The sequence below is a fragment of the Lepidothrix coronata genome, unplaced genomic scaffold, assembly GCF_001604755.1.
Source record: "Lepidothrix coronata isolate B3197 unplaced genomic scaffold, Lepidothrix_coronata-1.0 Scaffold28, whole genome shotgun sequence".
Classification (NCBI taxonomy): Eukaryota; Metazoa; Chordata; class Aves; order Passeriformes; family Pipridae; genus Lepidothrix; species Lepidothrix coronata.
The window spans coordinates 4,160,523-4,183,332 of NW_016690208.1; the positions used below are offsets into that span (position 1 = coordinate 4,160,523).

Genomic DNA, 22,810 nt, shown 5'->3' on the forward strand with positions numbered 1-22,810 from the left:
GAACATAAATGCTTATTCATTCCTCACCTTAGGACCTCAGATCTCTGGCAATAATTGCACATAAACCATAGCATGACTAAGTGCTGCATCATTAAATCCTGAAGGTCTTTGGATGTCCTTCAGCTGTTCTGAAACCGAATATGGAAGAATGGTTCTCCCTTCACAGGGTGGTGACCCCTTCTCCAGGCACCCAAATGTCTTGGTTATTGTGTTAATGCAGCACCAGCTCAGCTGGGTGCAATAAATTTGGGTCTCAGGATGCTGAGAAGGGATTTTTTTTCCCCACTTTGAAGGATACTGTGAGGCAAAAACTAGATGAATGGGGGATTTCCTTGAGTCTAAGCTCTAGGAATGTGTTCAGTGATCATCACAGAATGGTTTGGGTTGGAAGGGACCTTAAAGCTCCTCTCATTTCAATCCCCTTCCACTGGACCAAGTTCCTCAGTGCTCAACTTTATAATTTACTGGAATCCAGACCAAACCCTTTTTGTAGCTCTGGCTCTACCTTTTGACCAGTCCATTCTGGTGCTGTCCAGTTCACCCTGATGGGCTGTGTGGGGTGACTGGGAAGAGCAGGGAGAACACAGGGAATGTCTCTCCCCAGCACTGCTGGGCTTAAGTAGCTCCAGCTTTCAGCTCAGCGGCAAGTTTAAATATTGTGGATTTCCTTGGGGATAAGGATTTAATTAAAGAGCTTGAAAAATGGGATTTGTTTTGAGGTTTGTTGCTTGTAATTTGGTAATTTTTCAGACACTGGAAACATGGATATTCACAAGTAACACACAAGCGACTTATGGATCCTGAATTGTTTTGGGGCCCGTTCATGAGCTTTGCTTCAGGTGTTAAAAATTATTATTACAGCCATAAATGTGGCTTAGATTAATGACTTCTGGCTGATGCTGTGTATGCTGGGATTTTTCAGTGTGGTCTACAGAAGCTGCAGTTCCATCTTACATGGGATTTCAAGAGCAGAATTGCCATTAGGTTCTTGGGTTGTTTTGGGTTTTTTGGGATTTTTTTCAGGGTGGAATAATGTCTTATTTTTCTGCTGATCCATCTTGCCTTTAAGAGCATCAAGCTGTGGAGCAGGGAACTGAAAGTGTGGGTCCTCTTTGGGCTGACCCCCATGAACCCTCACAGGAGTGCAGTGAGGACAGGATACCTTTCCCTGGGGAATGCCTTGGCCAGGGAAGATAAAATTAGGAGGGGAAACCACAAATTAGGATGGGGAAATCAACTGTTCAACCTTTGCACAGCCGTCATGTGGTAGATGGTGTGTGAAGAAAGTCTTTAACTGACCTTCACTGCAGCCAAACCAGGGCTGGTTGTCCCCCCTCTCCTGCTCTGTGACTGGCAAGGGAAATGGCATTTAAATAAAATCCTTGTTCATTATTGCACGTATCCTGAAGGATCAGCAGGGCTTAAGACTTCTTTTCCTCTTCAAATTTGTCTTAAGCAACAGCCAGGGGAAGGAAAGGTGAGGATGAACAACCTAGCCATGTTGGGAACGGGGTTTGCTCCCAGGCAGGGGTGCCTGGTGTGCTCTGATATTCCATGTCAGGTGTTAGTGATGCTCTGGTCTCCTTTGGAGTCCTGTGGGGGTATTTCTGCTCCTGCATCCCATGGCTGAGTCCAAGAGGGTGGTTTGGCTGTTGAGGGGGTGGCAGGGTATGGCCACACCAACTCTGTGTTGACTGGAGCCCGTGCCCAGCCCAAAGACAGGGAGTTTGTTCCAATCAATCCTGCTTGATTTGCTCTAATATTGATGTGTGAGAAAGAAAACGTGTCAGGCCATTGCTGGATCAAGGCAGAGTTACAGACTTAATGCCAGCTGCCTCTGTTCCAGGTTTTAACATGTATTTAAATAATTAGGAATCAGATGATGGTTTAATCGTGGTAATGGAAGAAGTGGGGATTTAATTCCTCCTTTTGCCATGCTTGGTTCATCAGCAAATCATTCATAGAATAACAGAATGGTTTGGGCTGGAAGGGAACCTTAGAGATCATCTTGTTCCACCCCTTGCCATGGGCAGGGACACCTTCCACTAGACCAGGTTGCTCCAAGCCTTGTCCAACCTGGCCTTAAACACTTCCAGCTCCACATTTCCTTGGAACTGAACAAAAGCCAACCTTTTGACACTAATTCTTATCTTTCCATTCCTTCCTCCAACACTCTATTTCTCCTCTGAGCATATTTAGGAGCATATTTAGGTCCTGACATCCCTGCCCTGTTAAAATGGGAAGCAATTCTCCCTTTTGGTCTGATTGAAGGGCTTAACAGGCTGCTGGGTGCAGGCTTTTGGGGCAGCCTCTGCTCTGATTTTTGGTCTATTTTAGTTGTTTGGGGTTTGCCTCTCTGTGTACTGGGTATACTGACACAGCAGGGACAGAGCTGCTCGTTTCTTTGGGGGACCTGTGCACCTCGAGCAAAGAATGTTCCTGTGTGTGATGCTGCACAGTGATGTTATTCATAAAACAGCAAGTGAAAAAAGAAAAGCTTTCATAAAGCAACAGCTAATTCAGTTCTCAGATGAAGGCCAAGCCCAGTGCAAACTTGTAAGAAACGCCCTGCAGAGCCTGAATTTGGTCGGTCAGGTCTCTGTCCTGGGCACGAGGCTGTCACAGCCCCTACAGGAGATTGCTGAGTTTAGATGTGGCTGAAAAATCAAGGGGAAATAAATGAACTGATTAGCTCTCAGGAATGAGAGCTGCTCCTCTGTGCAGCTCATCTTTCTAGGAAGAGCTGGGGATTTTCATGCTGCTGGAGTCCTACTCAAAGGATGCTCTTAGTGATGAAGTGCAGCACCAGTGGCCTGTGGGGCTTTAGTTGGCTCCTCACCCCCTCTTTGATTTCCAGGAGCAAGCAGAGATGAGACACTCATGCATCTCTGTGAACAGAGGGTTGTCCTCTCCTGCTGGTCACCTGTGAGGTTTGCAGTTTGTTTGGGCAGTATTCAGATTGTTTTTCTACTTTAATATCTCGTTTTGACCTAATTCATCACAGTTATGGAGGTACAGGGGACCTTCCTTGGCAGTGAAGATGGATTGCAGGTTGTGTTTGGAGGCTCCCAGCAGTGCAGGGAGGCAGCAGGTGCTTGAATCATCCTTTACAAATGAGAAGAGCTGCACCTCTCACACTGGTGAAGGGTTGGGGTTGCTCAGAAGGCTCCAGGCAGGGGCTGGAGCTCCAAACCTGCTGGTGGCTCCTGGAGGAGGCCCAGCTCCCCCGAGTGTCCATAACCACTGCAGGAGCACTCCCCTGCCAAAGGAGAGGATGTTCCCATAGCTTCTGTCATAACAGCAGCTGAGCCTCCAGGCTGTGGGTTCATCTGCAGATGTTTCTCTGCCTGCAAACACCTCTGGGTGGCTGATGTGCAGCGTTGAGCGAGGCTCAAACCCCCTGCACCCGGCGTGGGGACCCGGCTGATGGCAGGACTCTGGAATTCCCATCCCCTCCCCCTTGCTTTTCCCCCCCTCTGCTCCCTAAATAAATGTTGGAGGCAGCTTAGGAGCTGCCTGTTCCGAATTTCTTGGAGCACAGGGATGTGACTGGAAGCAGAGGTGGAGTTTTATTGTAATTTTAGTTGCTCTGTGTGTGTGTGCAGATACTTCTGTGTGAAATAAGGCACGGTGGAAGGCAGGGGGAAGATCCAAGTGGCCAGGACAGCTTAGACAAATGTGTCATCCATACACTGCCTAACAAGAATGAGAGATGAGGAAATATTACAGCTGTGTGCTGCTGAGGCCAGGCTCCCTCAGCTCCTTTATTATCTGCTGTGCTCACTTGGATTTGCCATATGTTTGTAATCTCTCACTGAGGGCCCAGTTTCTCAGGATTATGGAAACTTTTTAAAAACTGCCTAACAATGTACATGAATTTTCCATGCAAATATTAGGCTGATCTTCTTGGTAACCAAAGCTTTTTGATATTGTAAAAGATGTGTTCATGCTGTTTCTTTCCACTGCTGGAGGGTTTGTGTTCGGTGCTGATGGACATGGTGCAGCCCTTCCCCCTGGATGCAGCCAGTGGGGATGGGGCAGAGAATCAGAAAAAGTGGAGGGGGGAAAAATAATGGTGGGTTGAGATAAAACCAGTTCAATAGGTAAAAGAAGGAAAGCAAAGCAAGGAATTCTTGCCCACTTCTCATGGGCAGACCGTGGAGAGCAGGGCTCCATCCCACATGATGGTGTTTTGGGAAGACAAACATCATCACTTCAAGTGTTCCCCCTCTCTCCTTCTTCCCTCAGCTTTATATGCTGGACATGATGGGATGGAATATTCCTGGGGTCAGCTGTCCTGGCTGTGCCCCCCCAACTCCTTGTGCACCCCCAAGCCTGTTCATCAGTGGGGTGGGTGAGGAGCAGAAGATCCTTTGACTCCACCTAAGCCCTGCTCAGCAGCAGTGGAAACATCCCTGTGTTATCAACACTGTTTTCAGCACAAATCCCAAATGTAGCCTCGTATCAGCTACTACTGAAGACATTGAACTCTACCCCAGCCAAAAGCAGCACAGGCCAATTTGCTTTGGGCACTGCTGGGGTTTGAGTTGGGTGGGTCATGTTTCTGACAGCATTTTGCTCCAGCTATCAAGTCAAAATTCAGAATCATTTCTTTTAAGGGTTTTAAGTCAGATCTGGTTATTCCACTTCTGGAGACTCCATCTCTCCTGACATGAGCAAGACCAGATTAGGAAGTTAATGAGACGTATCACTTGCATTACTTAATTGATATCCTGGAGACCTGAGCATCTGGAGGTGAACCAGCCCTGACTGTGCTGGTGTGGGGAGCTCAGGGTGTCAAACAAGGTCTCTTCATTATCTAAGAGCCTCAGGGTATGAGCCTGATGGGATGTGGCTGAGGAAAGGAGCCTTTGACTTCATGTCATTAGTGAAAATGCAGATTTTTTCCACTTCTGTGAAGCAAATGTGGGGTTTTCACCATCCAGCTGCACTCTTGTGTGCACTGGTGGTTGTACAGAAATCCCAGTGTCATGGGGGAGAATATCTGGGGAATAATTTGGTGGGAATTGGGCACTTGGCTGCCTGAGGTGGAGCTGTGCTGCATCCCTGCCCTGTGTCACCTTGCTTCACCCCGTGCAGGGTTAGACCTGCATCAGCTTGATGGTGACTTGTTGATTTAAAGCCTTTCTCTCAGATCATGAATTTCCTGTCTAAATGCTTAATCTTCAGGATGCACTTGAATGATGGAGACTGGGTGAAGACATCCAGGAAAATACAACTACTGTAACTAATAAGACAGCCCATTCTCCCTCCTGCCCTGGTGCAGACAGCTGATGAGCTGCTCCTCTCTGCATTGAATTAGTGTCTTTGACCAGCAGCACAACGTGCTGGCTTTGAAGCTGTATTAACATCATATTTGCAGATGTATTGAAAGCCTATTTCATCTGGTTTTAAGGTTGTGTTGATGGATTTGTGTGTTGCAGGCTAAGATTGATTTGAATCTGAGCAAGTGCCAGTCCTGTTGCCTGCTAATTCTTGTTTTCTCCTTTTCTCTTCACAGCTGACCCTGCAGACCTCTTGAAGGTATTAGATTTTCATAATTTACCTGATGGTATAACAAAAACAACAGGGTTTTGCACAAGCAGAAGATCTTCAAAAGAAGCAGATGTTGCTTATAGAGTAACAAAAGATGCTCAGCTTAGTGCACCGACAAAGCAGCTGTATCCTGGTGAGTCCCCAGCTTTTTATTTATCCTATGGAAGCATCTGACCCTTTCCTCAAATTCTGCAGGCACACACAAGGCACACTGTGTGATTCCTTAATTTTCCAAGTGTGTTTGCACGCTCCCCTTGGGGGGGAGTGGTTCTGCTGTTTCAGGGGGGCTGCAAACTCCCAGCCATCAAATAGAACTGCAGTAGTTGTTCTTTTATCACTGCAGTTGCATGTGGTGATGGGTTTCACTGCAGAAGATGTGGCCAATGCCTGCATCTGTCCCCTCCTAGGTTGGAAAGTTTCTGCTCTCTCATTATCACACGGTGACATCCAGCTGGGGAGAGAGGCTTGGAGGATGCAGAGGAACACAGGCTGTGTTTTGTTCTGTGTTTGTGGAGTGCCAAGAACAGTGGGGTCTTATTCTGTGGCTGTGGTGTCTCTCATAACACAAATAATCACCATATAAAAATAATAGACTGTCCCACAAGAACAGATGTCCCATGAAAAGTTGTTTGAAGGACTGGGAGGTTCATTAGAGGAAGCCACGAAGATGCAGGAGTTCACAAAGCCCTTGGAGAGCACGTGGGCTACTGACCATTTTATTTCTGACTGAGGATGCACTGGAGTCTAATTTTTCAGGGAAACTGCCACAGAGTGAAATGTGTTTGTAAAAAGACTGGACCCATTATGGACCTGAATTCCTCACTGACTGAGAGCCTCAGTCTGGAGCGTGTAGCCACCATCAGAAATCTTCCTTCCCAAGCCATACAGGAGCGCTGGGATATCCCTGTTTCACGTGGCAATGCTGGCAACAGGCATGGCAGGACTTTGTAAGTTTGGTGAGGAAAGTGCCTTTGCTGAGGAAGGTTTAGCAGTGAGGCAAAGGCAGTGCCTGAAACTCGTCTGTGAGACAGGAGGTGATTTAAGCAAAGCAGACACACACGTTCTCCTTCAGTGTTGGTGAGACAATGAATGTATTGGCTAAATCAGAGCTAATGTTCTGTGCCACTATCAATGCTTTTTAATTAACAAGCTGTTTCTATCAGACCCAGCCTGTCAGTGGCCCAAATGAAGACCTTGAGGCTGGGCTGCTGATGTGCTTCCATCCTGTGCTCCTCTGTTTCCTTTGTTGCTTCATTGCATGTGTTATCACTGAGGTTATTTTCAGGCTTCATTATTGTCCTGCTGTGACAACAAGCAGGTGAATTATATTTAATCCCTGGTGAGCAGGAGCACAGCCTGTGTCTTGCACACAAACTGAGCCTGACATGAAGATAGATGAGAGCAGTGTTTGACAGGCAGGTAGCCTATCATCACATGGTCAGCCCTTAGCAAAGGACCTGCCTAAAGCCCTGTTTAAATGTCTGCAGAAAGGCAAAACAGACACTATATTTGTCTTTATTGCTGCCCAGGGCAGGACAGTCTTTTCTGACTAGAGATAACACCATTGTGTGCCCAACTGCACCCCTCCTCTGCCAGGCTGTGCCTTCATGTTCCATCATGTCCCTCCACGACATGTATCTGAAATGACTCAAAGTTTTGGTCCAACTGGTGTCTACAAGCTCAAAAAGTGTTTGAAGGAAGTGGTTCCAGTTTGGAATATACAACTGCAGTGGATTTGAGAGCTTTCCAGTAGCTTCTGTAGCCACTGTGAAATTTTGCCTGATCATGTTTATGTAAGAGAAACCAGCAAACAGTGGTGGCCCCAAGATATAAAACAAAGGATGGAATATTCTGCCTGATTAACTGGATCACACTGATTCTGACACAGGTTAACACAACAAGACAACAGGCAGGGACCAAACCATGGTCACAGGAGAGAACTTGGCACTGGAGGAGACTTTCTTGCTCTTGTCCCACCTCACTACTCATGATGTCCTCAATGAGTTCTTGGTTTGCATCAACTGTCTTCCTTGGGTTAGAAGACCTGGATGGTGTTTCCTTGGTGTCATCAAGCAACTTTTGAATCATTTCATCATCTGGACAGCCATGGGGTCATTGAAGCAGCTCAATCCCTCTCTGGAGGCTCCCAAAGTCGTGGAGTATTCTCTGCTGCTCCCTGAGGAAACAGGGAAGAGCAAAGCGAAGAACTCCTGGTGTTTTCCATCAGATCAACAGATGTTTTCTCTTTACGTCTCCATAACTAGATGTGACTTCAGCTCACACCACCAAATGAGAGAGAGAGGGGATGAAGATAACAAAGTAATTGCGGTGCAATGTACCAGGGGAAATGTGGGTTTAGTGATTTCCCGTTACCAGGCGGGTGGGTTGGAGCGTGACTTTCCCTCCCTGCTATGGAGCACCCTTGGCAAACGTGCTCTGTACAGAATATTTTGTGCTAATTAGAAGTCAGTGCTTTTCTAAGATGGTAATTTGATGGGCTTTGCATTCTGCTGCCACAGCCAGCAAAGCAAGATGTGTACGTGTGTGTATATATATATATATATATATAAACTTGTTTTTTGCAAGCTCTGAAGAGTGAGAAAAATCTGCTGAGATGCTTTTTGTCCTTTCTCCCTAAATAAGTTCTGCTTCCCAGCAAAAGCCATGCTCTTCCAGCAGAAGCAAAAAAAGGCAAGGTTTTCAGTGGCAGCCAGCAAAATGTCCTTTGTGTTTTTCAATCAAATTTTCAATTGTCACTTGCATTCTCGAAAATCTCTGTTATAGCTTGAACAGTCACCTCTGAGGAAATAAGTCATTTCACAATTGAGTCTTTTCGGATGAAGAAAAAGGCCAGAAGTTGGTAAAACCATTGCAGAGCTGTTTTCCTCTGAAAGCTGGAAAGGTTCTGGAAATGACACCACCTCACCCTGTGTTTGTGTCAGAAATTGGATCAGCTCCTTGGTTTTGCTGATTATTTTTTGCTGTTAAGCAGCTAAAACTTTGCTGCCCTTCCCAGATCAGGAGCAGGGCTCGCTCTTTAATTTATGCTGTGTCTGGACACACCTGGATTAGGAAGAAGGTCCCAGTTGTCCCTGTTTTGAAGACCATGACATTGTACACAAGCCTTTAATCCCTGGTCTTGGTGCTCAAGAAAGGAGAAGAGACTCAGCCTGACCCTGCTGGTTTATCTGTTGGAGCATTACACAGATGCATTTGCTCCAGGGAAGCTGATGGCACTGGGCAGCTTTTTCCACGGCTCCACCTGCAGAACTGGGACCTTCACCCCTTGTCTCTGCTTTGCAGGAGATTCCATGTAGTGAGTTTGAGAGGATTTGGCCAGGGGGTGGAAGGAGGATGCCAAGCCAAACCCGTCACTGGTGCGGTGCCTTTAAGTGACGGATGTGCAACATCTCAGCATGAGCTCGTTTGAAGAGTGAATCAAATATGAGGACTCAATCCCAGACCCTCTGTTGGGGGGTGTGTGTGTGTGTCCCCATTGTTTTTAAGGGGATTTGGGTCAATTTCTGTGAGCTTTATATATTTATTACGTTGTATTTATTAGTTTTGCTGTCTGTGTGGATGTGTTTTCATACATCAGTCACCAGCCTGGGTCATTTCGAGCTATGACAGTGAAGGCATTGTTATTTTGCCAGGACAGCAGAGCAGTAACAGAGTAATGTCAGCTATAATTCATCCATTATGATTATTTGGGTTGAGAAACTCGCATCACCATGGAGACATTTTAATAATAATGAAAAAAAAATTAAAAGCAGCTCTTTAATGAGTTGGCAGCTTGGCCAAGTTGAAAGGTACTGTATTGTGGATTCATAATGAAATTTTGGACATGAACTATTTTACATAAAAGGCCCAAATCTGTAGCCTGTAATTGGAACCAGGAAGGCGTATGGTCTTGATTCAGAGCTACAGGAGGATTTGTGTACAGCAGGAGGGAGATAAAGCTCAGTGCATCCTATGGGAGGCACAAAAATCGGATGCTGCATTTGCCAAATATCTGGGTCTGTGTCCTGGGGGGAAATCAGGCTATAATCCTGGCATTTAATTACTGACTGCGAGCCCTCTCTGCAGAATGCTGCTTTCTGCTGCTTTCCAAATATTATTTAACCAAGGTGAGGGATATTAACTGTGTTTGTCTCTGTAGGTATCCTCAGTTCTCCCCCTCGGTGTCCCCTCAGTGCTGATTTTGATGCAGCCCAGGTTTCTCCTGCCTCCTCCCCTGCCCTCTGCTAGGCAGATAAATGCATTTAAGGCACTGGTTGTCCATAAGAGTTAAAGCAACTCCCAGGCAGAAGAGGAGAGGTTGAGCTCGTTTGAACTCTCTGACTTTGCTGTGGTTGGAAGAATTCCCCACTGCCATGTCCCTCATCCCCTCCCTGGTTCAAAATCCCTTATGCAGCCCTTGGATAACATCTAAGAAAAGCCTAAAGGAGCAAAGGAAATATGTTTGAAGATTACAGGCACTGAGCTTGATGTTTTCTGTGGTTTACATGGCTACACATGTGCAGTTTAAAAGTGACCCGTTGTGTTCCTTTCCCTGTGGGCTGGTCCCACTGGTGGGGCTGCCCCATTTTAATCTGCCCTGCTGTGGTTTAAGATTTCTGAAGGGGATATCCAGGGGTACAACGTAATCCTTGTTTTGGAAAGGTGGATCTTGAAGGAAAGATTCCTTGCAAGCCCCACGCTGCTGAAATGCAGCATCTGAGGAGTTTATGGTGCCCTGGAGGTGCCACCTGTGTTATTTGATCAAGAAATCTCCTTTATTAATGCTTCTAGTGTTCTTTTTAAGATGTCCCATTTGGGATGTGCATCCAGGCTCATTTTTTTTCAGTTTGAATGGCAGAGAAACCCTAACAGAGGAGTTTGAGTTTCTACAGCAGGGTGATGCCCAGATTGACTTGAAACTTTAAATGTATGTGTCTGGCCTTGCATGGATTGACCCTTCCCCTGTGCAGAGCATTGCCTCTGTATTGACAGGACTTTAATGGCTTTAACCCTCCAAACCTGGCAAAAATAAAGACAGAAATCACCTGTGTGATCAGGCAGGGTTGCTTTCCCGAGTGGAAAAACAAAAAGCTAGGAAATCAGATAATACACAGACAAGTTCAAATTAGCACCTCCTACTGATTGCCACATTTATTTCTGGTTTTAGAATGATTTTTTTTCTTTTTTTTTTTTTTTCTGTGTCTGCACCAACCCTGAAAGCCAAAGCCACAGAATCCTCTGTTCTCATCTGGAATGGACAAACCCTGATGCAATTCCCTCCTCCCTCGAATAAACCCCTTCAATACTGTGTGTGCCTACCTGGCACAGGATGCTTAATTCCCTCTGTCCCTCTGACATCTGAAGCTCCTTTTTGGGACCTTAAGATATATGAAACAAAGTTTTGCCTTGTCTCCTAAAAGGCTCTAGAGCACATTAAGGAAGGGTTAGGAGCACAGTAAGGAGTTAGGTGCCCCTTGGGGACACTGTTCTACACTGGCTTTGCTGGTCCAATCTGCTTTGGGATTCAGCCATTCCCAACCCTGTATCTCAATAAGCTTTGGGTGAAAGCCAGATTTCACCCGACCCCATATAAATTTTTAAGGTTGCTGGCGTGCACACATGTGGAGAGAGAAACCAGAGGTCTCCCCATGGGTTATTAGACAGCAGGACTCTTTCTGTAGGGATTAATTTTCAAGGAAACCTGACTAACCTCTTTGCTTTTCCACTCCAGCTTCCCCATTCCCCGAGGACTTCTCCATTCTAACCACTGTAAAAGCGAAGAAAGGAGGTCAGTCCTTCTTGATCTCAATTTACAATGAGCAAGGGATCCAGCAAATTGGTGTGGAGTTGGGTAGATCTCCTGTATTCCTGTATGAAGACCATACAGGAAAGCCAGGCCCAGAAGACTATCCTCTCTTTAGAGGCATTAACCTTGCAGATGGCAAGTAAGTGAAATTTTGTGCACAAAGGAAAAACAGTTCATTGTTTATATCAATACCAGCATGTTGAACGTTGTGTAAAATAGGAGTCATGCCTATATAAATGTGTATACGCTCCTCTGACTGCTGCCAAGTGTCCCAGTCTGTAATTTTGGCCTTCAGTGAATAAATATTATATATATAAGAAGTGTGAATGACTAGTTAGTGCAAAATTGTCTGACACTGATGGGGACAGGAATATGGACTTCAGCTGCAAAGGGCCTTAAGAAATCAGTTTGTCTTGCAAAGTCCCCACTGAGACTTTTGCAGGACATAAGGAGGGTGGAAAAGGGGGATAACCAGGGAGTCACTGTGTGGTTTTTATCCCTGCCTCTTGTTGAAGCCAGAACTGGCATTTCTTACCTGTCTTGGAGGGATGAAAAATGAATGGCATCTCCTCAAGCAGCCTTTGTATTTCACATGAAATCTTTAGCTGCCCCAAGGAGAATTTCCAGGAAGGTTTGCAGGACATCAGTTTGTGAAAAGTCACTGTTTACACAATCATTAGTTTGCTCTGGGAAAAGCCCAAGGCTGTGTTTAACACATTTGTGGGCTGTGTTCTTGTAGGTGGCACAGAGTAGCTCTCAGTGTGCAGAAGAAAAATGTCACCTTGATTTTGGACTGTAAAAAGAAGATAACCAAGTTCCTGGACAGAAGTGACCATCCCATCATTGACGTCAACGGCATCATCGTGTTTGGAACGAGGATATTGGATGAGGAAGTCTTTGAGGTAAGTCATGGCAAGGAGCAGCTCTGGGGCTGTTCCACAGAGAGGATGAGCTGGGTTCTGGATGTTGAGATATTTACAGCTCAGTTTTGCCACTTGTACTGGGTTTTTACATAGCAGAACGGTGTTGTATGTAATTTTTGTTTTAAGTTTTTGTTTTGACTAAGTAAATGTTTCTTGTAGTAACGATTAAATCGTGAGCCAGGTGACCTGTTGGAGTGAGCTCCTCTGGTTTCATGCCTTTGCTGGAATTCTGGATCATCTCTGCCCTGGGATTCTGTAAATCTGTAGCTCTTGGCACATATAACATGGGAAGGGCTCACAAGGTTTTCATTCGTCCCTGTTAAGATTTAGATAAAGCTGCAGGGGCAGCAAACGAAGGCTGAGGAAAGCAGCTCCCTTTCAAGTCGCAGTTCACTCTGAGGCTGTAGGAATTTGCTCTTTTTTCCATGCATTGGCCATGGATTCTTGGTTTCTTGCACCATGACAAAAGGGGACCCTCCTTGACAGCTTGTTTGGCAGCCCTGTCACCTCCCACACGGCGACTGCTTTCAAAAGCAAAGCAAAATCCTGATGGGTGGAAAGTTCCCATGAGCTCCTCTGATTTAAGCAAAGAGATAGAGGATTATTTATAGACAAGGTACATATGGCAGAAGTTTTTCCCATAGTTCAGCAACTAGTTTAATGTATGCATTTCTCTGGCAATCTCAACTTCTGCGCTCTGCTGCACTTCTGAGACTTCCATGTGGATGAGGATCTTGTTCCTGATCTTTCTTGCAAGCTAAAAATGTTCCCTGAAATCCAGCCCAGTGCAGTGGAGTGTAAACCAAGACCTACTGATCTCTATCTCCTTACTTTTATTGAATTTATGTGGGGGAAGAGCTGTATCTCCTGGGCCTCCCCCAGCCCAGCAAAGGGATGGGGAATATCTCCTATCCATGGATAATTAGAGCCGCAGCAAAGCCAGCTCTTGTCTGCATTTTGCTGTCACTTGGAAGGAAAGTTCCAGCCTGTTTAATATTACCAACATCTGGGAGCTGGGCTGCTGTAAACAGAGAAAGAATGCATGGACTGAGCAGTGCTGCCAAAATCCCAGTTACAGAGTTAGAGCTGAATCTCTAAATTGTATTAAATTAAGGGACGTTCCCTGGGAAGTTTAACAACGAAAATGGAAAGTAAAAGCTGGGTTTAAGGGGCACTGGGGTGTATTTAGCAGGCATTGGATGTTCTGTCAGATATTTCAGCAGCTGCACTGGGTGCTGTGCTTTGAGTGGAGCTGTTATATGAAGTGGTGAGCTCTTCTGGGGAGAGCTGATGGATCCAGGGATCTACTAGATCCACTTAAAGAACTTGGAATCACATCCAGAGCGGGTGAGAAACCTGCACTTTGGACTCCTTCGTTTTGCAAAGTGGTATCTTTTCCATAAATGTCTCTGAAGCTTGAGGTGCTTCCAGGGGGCTTTTAGGGCTCACCTGGATTTAGGACAGCTGATTCCTCTGCCAAGATGGGAACACATGCTTGTAGGTGGCAGTGCTCTCCCAGCTCCTTTCTTAGACATTTCCATGGGCTTGGCCATGGCTCCCTTACTGAAAAGGTCTTATTTCTGGGTATAAGCTCAGTGGGGCTGTGCAACCTCCTCAGCCTTGGGATGTGGGATAGAATGGAGCTTTTCCTCCACTGGAGCTGTTCCCTGTTCAGGGTATGAGATGCAGCTACAAGATCTTGCAGGCATTTACTGAGAACTGCATAATCAGAAAATACTTTTCTCCTCTGCCTTATATGTACTGACATTATTCAACTTGTACATAAAACCCCCTCTAGTTCTGGTATTTATCCTTTTTTTTTGTCACCCTCAAGATACCAGCAGCTTTAAACCCAGTGTAATAGGCTTTCTGAGGGCAGTGGACTATAACCTAATTTCCTTCATATCTCAGCAACTTCATTTCCTTTGGCCCCTCCTTTCTTCTTTCTGCAAGACTAAGCAGAAACTCTACAGGGAAAACTGTGGCTCACAACAATGGGAAATGGGTGTAAACTGGTAAATTTATGTAGTCCTGGAAAGCTGATAACTTCTGCACCTCATGCAGATGAAGCTGCTGCTGTCCTGCAGGCAACTGCTCTGCAGACCTCAGCTAACAAGATGCTCCCCAGTGTTTTCTGCATCCATGGCTCTTATGTGTTTGTGACTTATGCTGGAAATTAAAATAACCCAGTTGGGTGGGAGTGGGGTGGAAGACAGCATTGGGGAGGGCTGGGATCGGCTGTGTCTCAGCACAAGAGCTTTAAGCAGTGGGAATTCATATCCTCCCGGTCAGGACCGAAATCAAATCAACCCCCAAACGCTTTTTGTTTTGAAAGTTGCAATTATTTAAGCTCCAGGCCCGTCTGGGGTTGTGAGGGGAGCAGCACAACCGAATGGTGGGATGGGAACTTCCTCACTCGTACTCTGCCGCAGAAAAAGCCTGGCAGGAAAGGTTAGAGGAGTTTCAAAATATTTCTCTAGCACGACATTCTTCCAGTGGAAAAATGACTTCCTCTCATTAAAATTCAATTAGCTGGGAGGCTGTGTGGGTCTCTGTCCGGCCAGGGGAGCGCTGGGGAGGTTTGACAAGGGGCCAAGCCTGGAGCCCAGGTTGTACAAGTTAAGTTTTGTGCTGAGTTGTTGTTGAAAACAGGAGTTCACAAATGTCAGGACAGGTTCTCGCTCCAGGGTTGGCAAGTGGTGTCCGGCCTCAAGCTGGGAGTGAGGGGATGCTTCTGTGAGACAGCAAAGGGCTTTTTGCAGTGGGAGAGGGAAGGGCAAAAGAAATAGCCCATGGGGTAGGGTAAACACTTTCTCCCTGCTTGCAGGCTGTAGTGAGAGGTGTTCCCGTGGCTACAGCAGCACTGGGAGGGAGTCAGAAGACATGTGAATGTGTCTCAGCTTCAGAGGGATGAACTGCTGCTTTTCATGTGCTTTTTTAAAAACATCAATTACAAACCAAGCCCCAGCACAGTCCTGGTGCTTTAGTGTAGGAATAGAAGGAGGATGAAGCTTGGGAAAGTCCCTTTCCCAGAAAGCAAAGCATCTTCTGCCTGACAGCCAGGGAGACTTTGCAAAACATCCTGGTGACGTGATGGCCCCATTCCTGCCTCTCCTCAGGGATGCAGGGCAGGATCTGCCTGCTCAGTGCCTGTGGTCTGTTGAAGGAGTCACCTTTCTGTGCAGGATCCCAGCAGTTGCTGTGTGGAGAACAAACTGGAAGTGTTGATCCCTTCCTTGGCCAAGATGGTCTGGTGGAGAAGCAATTCAGCTGGCTCTGGGCTAAGGCTGCTCTGGTTTAGCAGGTGTGGGTTGAAACAAAGTTCAGATCCTGGCTTAGGAGGGTCACTGGGGCTGTGATTCAGTCCTAGAAGTGGCTGTGTCACAGCAGGGACCAGAGAAACCCCATAACCCACAGCTGGAGGATCTTTATGCACAGGAATTGCTGCACAATAGCTGTGGCAGGTAAATTTTACCATTTCTGGCCTGGATTAGGTGAACTTAACCCCTTTGTGATGGTGTTTAAAAACATCTCATGTAAGAAGTTTGGTTTCTGCAGCAGTGAGTGCCCAGCCTTGTTTTACTGCTCAGTGTTACTCCAGACCAGCATTTCAGTGATGGGCTGACGAGCAAAATGAAGTTTGTTCAGACCTTGCTATGTCATATTTCTGCTGGATATCCCATTTTGTCTTCTGATCTGCCAGGAGAAGGCTATTGTGTGCTGATAAAAGCACTGTAGAGCCCCTGGCTCCAGAGCTAGAGCTGGCATCACTAAATTGTGATGAGGACATTGGTAAAAAAATGAGTAGATTTTGGCAAAACTGCTGATGACAGCCTGGTAACAAGTGAGTACATTTGATGCAAATCATCTTTGGTTCACCTGTTTAAAATTTTGTAGGATTGTCCCACAAGGTAACTCTGGAAATAACTTTGGTTTGCAGCAGTGTCTGGAGTAGATGAAATGAGTTTCCCCATAAGTGGAAGAGCTCAGTGCATGTGTAGATTGCTTTTTAAGGTTTATGTCCTTCTCTCTTGGCTCCTCTAGAGAGACAAGAGGAGCTTATTTTGTCCAGCTGAGCACCATAACCGTGTCTCATTGGTCTAGTTGGTGCTGTAACACTGAGTGTTTCCTCTGATCCTGCCAAACAAGGTGCAAAGGGAGAGGGTCTGGGACACCTGTGGACACTGTTCTGCTAAACCACGAGGGGCTGACAAAGTATTTGCTGTCCCTTGTGCCAGAGCCTGTCCTGGGATGAGCTGTGCCACACTGTGTGTGTGTGGGTGTTGGATGATGCTGAAAGGATTCTGCTTTTTATTTTGTTTCCTCCTTTGTGTTTTGGGTTCTTTTTGATGACCACGAGTGAAATCAAGACATCAGAAATGGAGGGAAAGCAATTTGGGCCGGGGAGAGCCAGAAAGGCCGGGCAGGGAGCCAGAGGTGCTCTTAGGGCTGTTGAGTGTTTCAAGGCACAACAAGACAAAGCAGAATAGAAGCATCAATGCTCTCAGCAGAGACATTGGGGCCGTTCAGGTGCTCTGTTGCTCTTGGGTTGAAATGCCAACTCTCTTTTCATCTTCTGCCTTGTTTACACTTAAAAAACAATTATCACTGTGGTTGATAATCCCAGATTTCATTTCACTATCGTCAGGGCTTTCTCCTTCCCTTCCCATGCTCTTGGCTGTAGCATTTTTGTGTCTGGAAAGTGCTCTTATTTTTTAAGTTTCTGTAGGTTATTTTTCTCAGACACCTCTGAGATTGGATCAACAGCTTTTGTTTTAGTGAAAGGTGTAGAAATGAAAACAGGTTCTTATACACACAGGTGCATTTTATGGTATTTTCTGGTAAAGATGGTGAAGTTTAGGAGTCTCCTCCTTGAGGCAGTTATTTGTTTATTCACAGGAGAAGCAAGAAGGTTCCCAATTCAGGAAGAATTTCTTTAAGGAAAGGATGGTCAGGCACTGGAAGGGGCTGCCCAGGCAGGTGGTGGAGCCACTATCCTAGGAAGTACTTAAGAAAAAACTGGACGTGGCACTCAGGGCTCTGGCCTAGTTGACAAGGTGGGAATCGGTCAAAGGTTGGACTTGATGATCTTGGAGGTCTTTTCCAACCTAAATGATTCTGTGATCTTTAAACCAGAGGCATTGGAACAGCTCCACTGAGCTCAGCGAGGCTTTTCACGAGCTCAGCACTGGACCCATCGTGTTCTGCAAGATCTGGGCTTAGCCCAGAGGGTCAGGAAGGAGCTGGGCAAAGCTCGGGTTTATTAAGTTTTTGTTAACCTTCAGAAGGCGTTTTTAAAAATTGGGGTTTTTTTGCTAACCTGGATTTCTCTGTCGGGATGCAGCACGGATACACGTTCCCGTTTGTTTTCCCTACCTTGGCAGACTGCTGAAAGAAGCTAATTTACAGTGCTGGCTGCCTGCTTTCCTGGGCCTGCCAAATCTGATTTCACCTCCTTTGCTGTGGAGTCTTTCAGGGAGTGCAAAGAGTCGATGTTTTACACCACCAGCATATACCATGGTGTGAGATGATGGAAAATAAAACATCCTGAGCCAGCATTTAGGGTTCTTTATTGAAGATGTCTGTAGCTTTCCCCAGTCTCCTAATAATTCTCCATTTGCTTGCTGGTTTTCTCGTCATTTCTTCTGCTTTTGTTTTTTTTGTGTGTTTTTTTTTTTTTTTTTTAAAGGATCCTCTTTAAGCAAAATGGTGCACTTGAGACATATGGATTAAATCACAGCACTCCGCTCTTCCAGGAGAGCAAAGCTGCCTAGAAAACGTCCACAATTATTGAAGGTTATGCCTCTGGATGGGTTTGCAATTAACGGTGAGGTTTTTGTGCCGGAGTCCAGGCCATGGAGTCAGTCTAATCAAAACCCAAACGTGATGTTTGGCCCCAGCTGGCAACGTCTCAGACACAGCATCGTCTTACACGGGTGCCCAGGGACGTCATCTGGTTTTATCAGCGTGTCTGCATCGAGGGAGGGGCAGGACCTGCTCCAGAATAAGAATTGCAAAGCAGCTTGTAAAAGTTAGGCTGTGCTTCAGGTGGTTTCATTTCAACCCTAAACTGACACCGTTTTATCTGACCTGTAGCTGTCAGGTGCCAGCAAGGAAAGTGAGAGCTGGGGTGGAAACATCAGCTGAACTGTTTGCATACACTTTGGTGAAACTCTTGCTTTTCGTTTAGATTTACTGGGTAATTGGGGTTTGGCCATCTGGCCTGCAGTCAAGCTTGGTGACTGGGTCAGGGTTGCCTGTAATGATGGAGCCTTATTAGTCATGATTACAAAATACACATATTTAATGTTTCTAACTTTTTTATTATTATTATTTTTGGTTGGTTGCTTGATTTGGGTTTTTTTTTTTGTTAGTGCTAAATTCCATAAACTGTAAAAGAAACTGCCTTGGCCTGTGTGGATAATTAGTGCAGTTTGCTGGTATCAAATGCCTCCAGGCCTCTGATAGCTTACAAAGCACTTTATTGTTCAAACAGATCATAAAAGTGCTTTTATCGATGTTTAGCAGTCATTCAGGCCATCATTTATCTTTTAATATTGCCAAGTTACACATCAGCTTAGGAAGCTGCAGGGTCTTAGAGCTTCTTAGAGTTTGCCCAGAACTAAAGCCCAGTCTTACAGGAGGACCCTGCTTGGGTGGAAGGTGTGTCTACCCGTGGTGTGGGGGTGGAATGAAACGAGCTTTAAGGTCCCTTCCAGCCCAAACCAGTTTGGGATTCCATGATCCCACTCAGGTTTTGCCTCAGGATGGTGCTGTTGAGAGTTACCTTTGAGGCAGTGGGTGTCTCTTAACCCCTCATGGTCCTTATTTCCTCCTGACCTCACCTGAGGTGGTGACTGTGATTATCCACAGCACTTCATATTCCCTGTGTCCAGCAGAGGAGACAAAAGGATTCTGCATGGAAAGAGATGGGGAGACAGCAGAATCCCAGGAAGTCTGGCAATGTGGAATAGCTGTGTGTGCTTGGCTGCCCACCCTGACCTCAGTGCTGGTGTGGACTGTCTGTCTAGAAAGGGAATTTAGTCCTTTTGATGTCATTGTAAGGGCTTTTCAATTGATGCTTCGCTCTGCTGGTGTCTGTGAATGGGAGAGAACCTCCAACCAAGAGCAGTTTCTCGTAGAGATGTCTCTCCTCACAGTTCTGTGAGCAAAACATGGTGAATGCTGAGGATGCAGAAATGAAAATCCAGAATTAATGTTTTCTGAGTGGCTGGTGGAGGATGTGGGACCTCATCCCTGTCTGAGGGACCGCTGACTTCCCTGCCTGCTCCTGGACCGCGGTCACAGCAGCTGTGATGGGCCGTGACTCCAGCAGCCACCAAAGGGGAAAATCCACACTTATTTTTTTATTATTACGGTTCAAACAGACAGTTTGGAGCCTGCTGGTTGCCTTACCAGGGACCCCTGCAGGCAAGTTGGTTTGGAGGAGTGTTTTCCATTTTGGAAGGCTTGGGCAAGGAATTGTCACAGGGAGGGATGCTGAGCTGTCCCCTGCAGGGCTCCCCATCCCAGCTGTCTTAGGCCATGGCATGGAGGGGTCAGGCAGGTTTTTTCCCAGTTTTCCCTGGCCTGGGGTACCTCCTGCAGAGTGGGGTAATCAGCTGAACCTGCTAAGGAGGAAAACTGAGTGATCTCTGGAAGGCAAAGCTCATCCTGCAAAGCAGTTTCCATCCAGCACGTTTGGGGAGCAGGGTTGTGTCTGGCTGTTCCTGACGTTCACCTGGCAGAGCTCTGTTTAAATGCTGGCAGGCAGAGGGCCAGGCAGGCTCGTTAGAGGTGATGGATGCTCTCAGGTGTAGGGTCATTACTCTTCCAGCTGATGGCTTCGTTTTTGCTTCGCTTCCCCCCCCTTGGACAGTGGGAGGAAGGAGGAGGGGGCTCGGTTTCTTCCATGGAAACTCTGAGGAGCAGGAGGCTGACTGCTGAGCCCAGACAGGGTGATGTAATGCTGGAAACCTGCTCCTCTCTGGTGACATCATGCCAAGGTTTGCAGTGCTGCTGTGGACAGGGGTGTCTGCAGGGAGAAGGACGAGGCTTCAGGAGCAGAAAAGGCACCACAAGGGGACTTGGTGTGTCTTGGAAAGGCACTGAAGGGAGAGCAAATGGAAGTGTTTGGGAAAGATGACTCTCCTCAGCTTGAGCATGGAGGAAAAGCCAAATCCTCGTGCTCTTGGGGAGAAGTTTCCAGCTGAACTTTATTGGCAGTGTGGCTGTGCAACATGGAAAAGAGCTTACTGAGAGCAGAGCATGACAGCATGTCCCCAACCCAAACCAGGGCATGTTTCCCCTTCCCTGCTAATTTGGGAACCTTGTTCTACGTGGGAGGTGACTCATCAATTAGTCTTATTTGTATAAAAGTGAATTTCTGGAACAGAAGCCTCTGAATAGGAAAAAATCCCCTTCTATACACAAACAGCTTGATTGATTTGCGTTGTTGCAGTGAACTGATAGGAAGTAAAGGCTCATCTGAGCCAAACTCATGGGAGTGTGAGGAAGAGGATGGTGAGCACCAAGCTCTGTAAAGCTGGTCATGCAGGGAGGTGGGTTTGTGTCCTTGTGGACCTGGTGGTGCTCAAGCTGATGTTTCTCTGTAATTTAGGTCTTTATTGCTATTGTTCGCACAGTTTGCAGTCTGCACCTCTCTGAGCAAAGTTTTTATTCAAATAACCTCTCCCTGCAGCAAGGGCAGGCTAAACCCAGCAGAAAAAAGACCATCCAAACCTAGAAACCTCTTAGTTGACTTTGTGTTCAACCCATTCCCTCGTCACTTAGGTACGAACAAATGAAACACATGTTCCTTGCACATGGTGAGGTCTTTCTATTTCTTTTTTTTTCTTTTTTTTTTTTTTCTTTTTTTTTGAGGCAGTCTGGGCTGGCTGCCAAAACCCAAAGGAAAATCCTAACCCGCTCCAGACATCCCCAGTGTGCAGGTGGACTGCTCGCTCCGACGGAGCCGAGCGGGATCGAATGTGTATGTTCACAATAAATACATCACCCTGGGGATGGGAGCTGGAAGAGGGTATTCCTAATGAGTTGTGCAGAAGATTGGATGGGGCCAGTGTGTTTGTGTGGATGTGTGTTTTCTATTCCCTGCAAGAACACGGAAAAAAGCCTCTAACCGTGGGCTCATTGTTCTGCACACGTAGCCACACTCTGGCGGGGGTTCGGGAGGTCAAACCTGCTTGAGCAAACAGTGCTCTGGCCACTGAAGTGAAATGTGTGGGGAGATGAGAGAACTGGTGCTGAATATTACTTTTGTGCACTGTTCTCTCCTCTGGAATGTCTGCAAACACAGCGAGGTTTTCCTGAGGCTTTGATGCCTTGCATAAGCAAATTTATCTGCAATTTGTGTTTACCCTCTTCCAGCCCTGCTGCTCAGAGTAGTGAAATCTGAGCTGTGATGCTCAGCTACCTCTGGCTGCATCCATTCTTGTTCCTTAATGGAAACCCATATTTCTGGGCTGAACTTCACATCTGCTCTTCAGGCTGTAGGGTGTTCAAACCCAGCTCCCTTCCTTGGGATGAAAAGTTTGGGTAGTTCCAAACTAGCTTTGTGACGGAACTACACAGATTTTGTGCTTGGAAAAAAAAAAAAAATCACAGGATATCCTTAGTTGGAAGGGGACCCATCAAGGATCATCAAAGTCCAACTCCAAGGCAAGATTTGTTTTGAATGCTTGCATTTGAGATGGCAGATGCTGCACGGAGATTCTTTTGCAGGAATAAATAAAACCCAATTAATTTTTCATGGACAATTAGCACTATTGAAACATAATTGAAAAAACTGGGGTATGAAAACATCATCAAAGGACACATTGTAGTTTCCCGGAGGAAGAGGGAGAAAGATGTATGGACAAGAGGTGTTGCACACTAGCTCAGCTTTCCATTTTCAGCTCTTTCCTGAGCAGCCAAATTTCCAGAAGTGGTGGCAATTAGCAATAGGAACCTGCACAAAAGCTCCTTCTTGGGTGGTCCCACCAGATGTGTCCTGCTCGGTGTTCCATGGTTTGGTGATTGTCGCCAGCCAAACGCAGGAAAATACTTTTCCAACCAAAATTTGGTGTTAAGTTAAATTGTGAGTGTGTCAGCAGATACCCCCACACCTAAGCATGTAATCCCACTTATATCCTGAGATAACTTTGGCAGCCAGGTCTATTTTCCCCCCTGTTCCCTTTAATCCATGAAACCTGGATCCTGTATTCACCTCCTGGGGCAGAAAACATTCCAAGTCGTGATGAAAAGCCTCTGTGCACACAAACCCCTTGATCCTGAGCCACTGTGGTGTGGAGGAAACCTCAGGGTGGATCTTGGGGTTGTGGCAGTCGGGGGTGGAAATCCTGTCTGTGGGGCCGAGAAAGCGGCAGCTCCACTTCCAGAATAATTTGGCTATGAAAAGAAAAATGGAATAAAAGCAAGTTTTCAGAAGAGCTCCAGCTGCTGTGGGATGGGAGCAGGAAGCCCTGATGTGCTGCTAGAAGCAAAGGGCCACCCTTTGGCAATGGAA

General features: G+C 46.3%; 1 protein-coding gene across 2 annotated transcripts in view; it reads left to right on the forward strand.

The window, feature by feature from the left end:
- Window positions 1-22,810, forward strand: part of COL5A1 (collagen type V alpha 1 chain) — a 147,155-nt gene that overhangs the window by 27,143 nt on the left and 97,202 nt on the right. For both annotated transcript variants that reach the window (XM_017810346.1, XM_017810347.1), the window contains exons 2-4: window positions 5,522-5,689; window positions 11,288-11,501; window positions 12,102-12,264. In XM_017810346.1, the coding sequence (XP_017665835.1) occupies window positions 5,522-5,689; window positions 11,288-11,501; window positions 12,102-12,264 (545 nt within the window). The remainder of the gene's footprint in view (window positions 1-5,521; window positions 5,690-11,287; window positions 11,502-12,101; window positions 12,265-22,810) is intronic.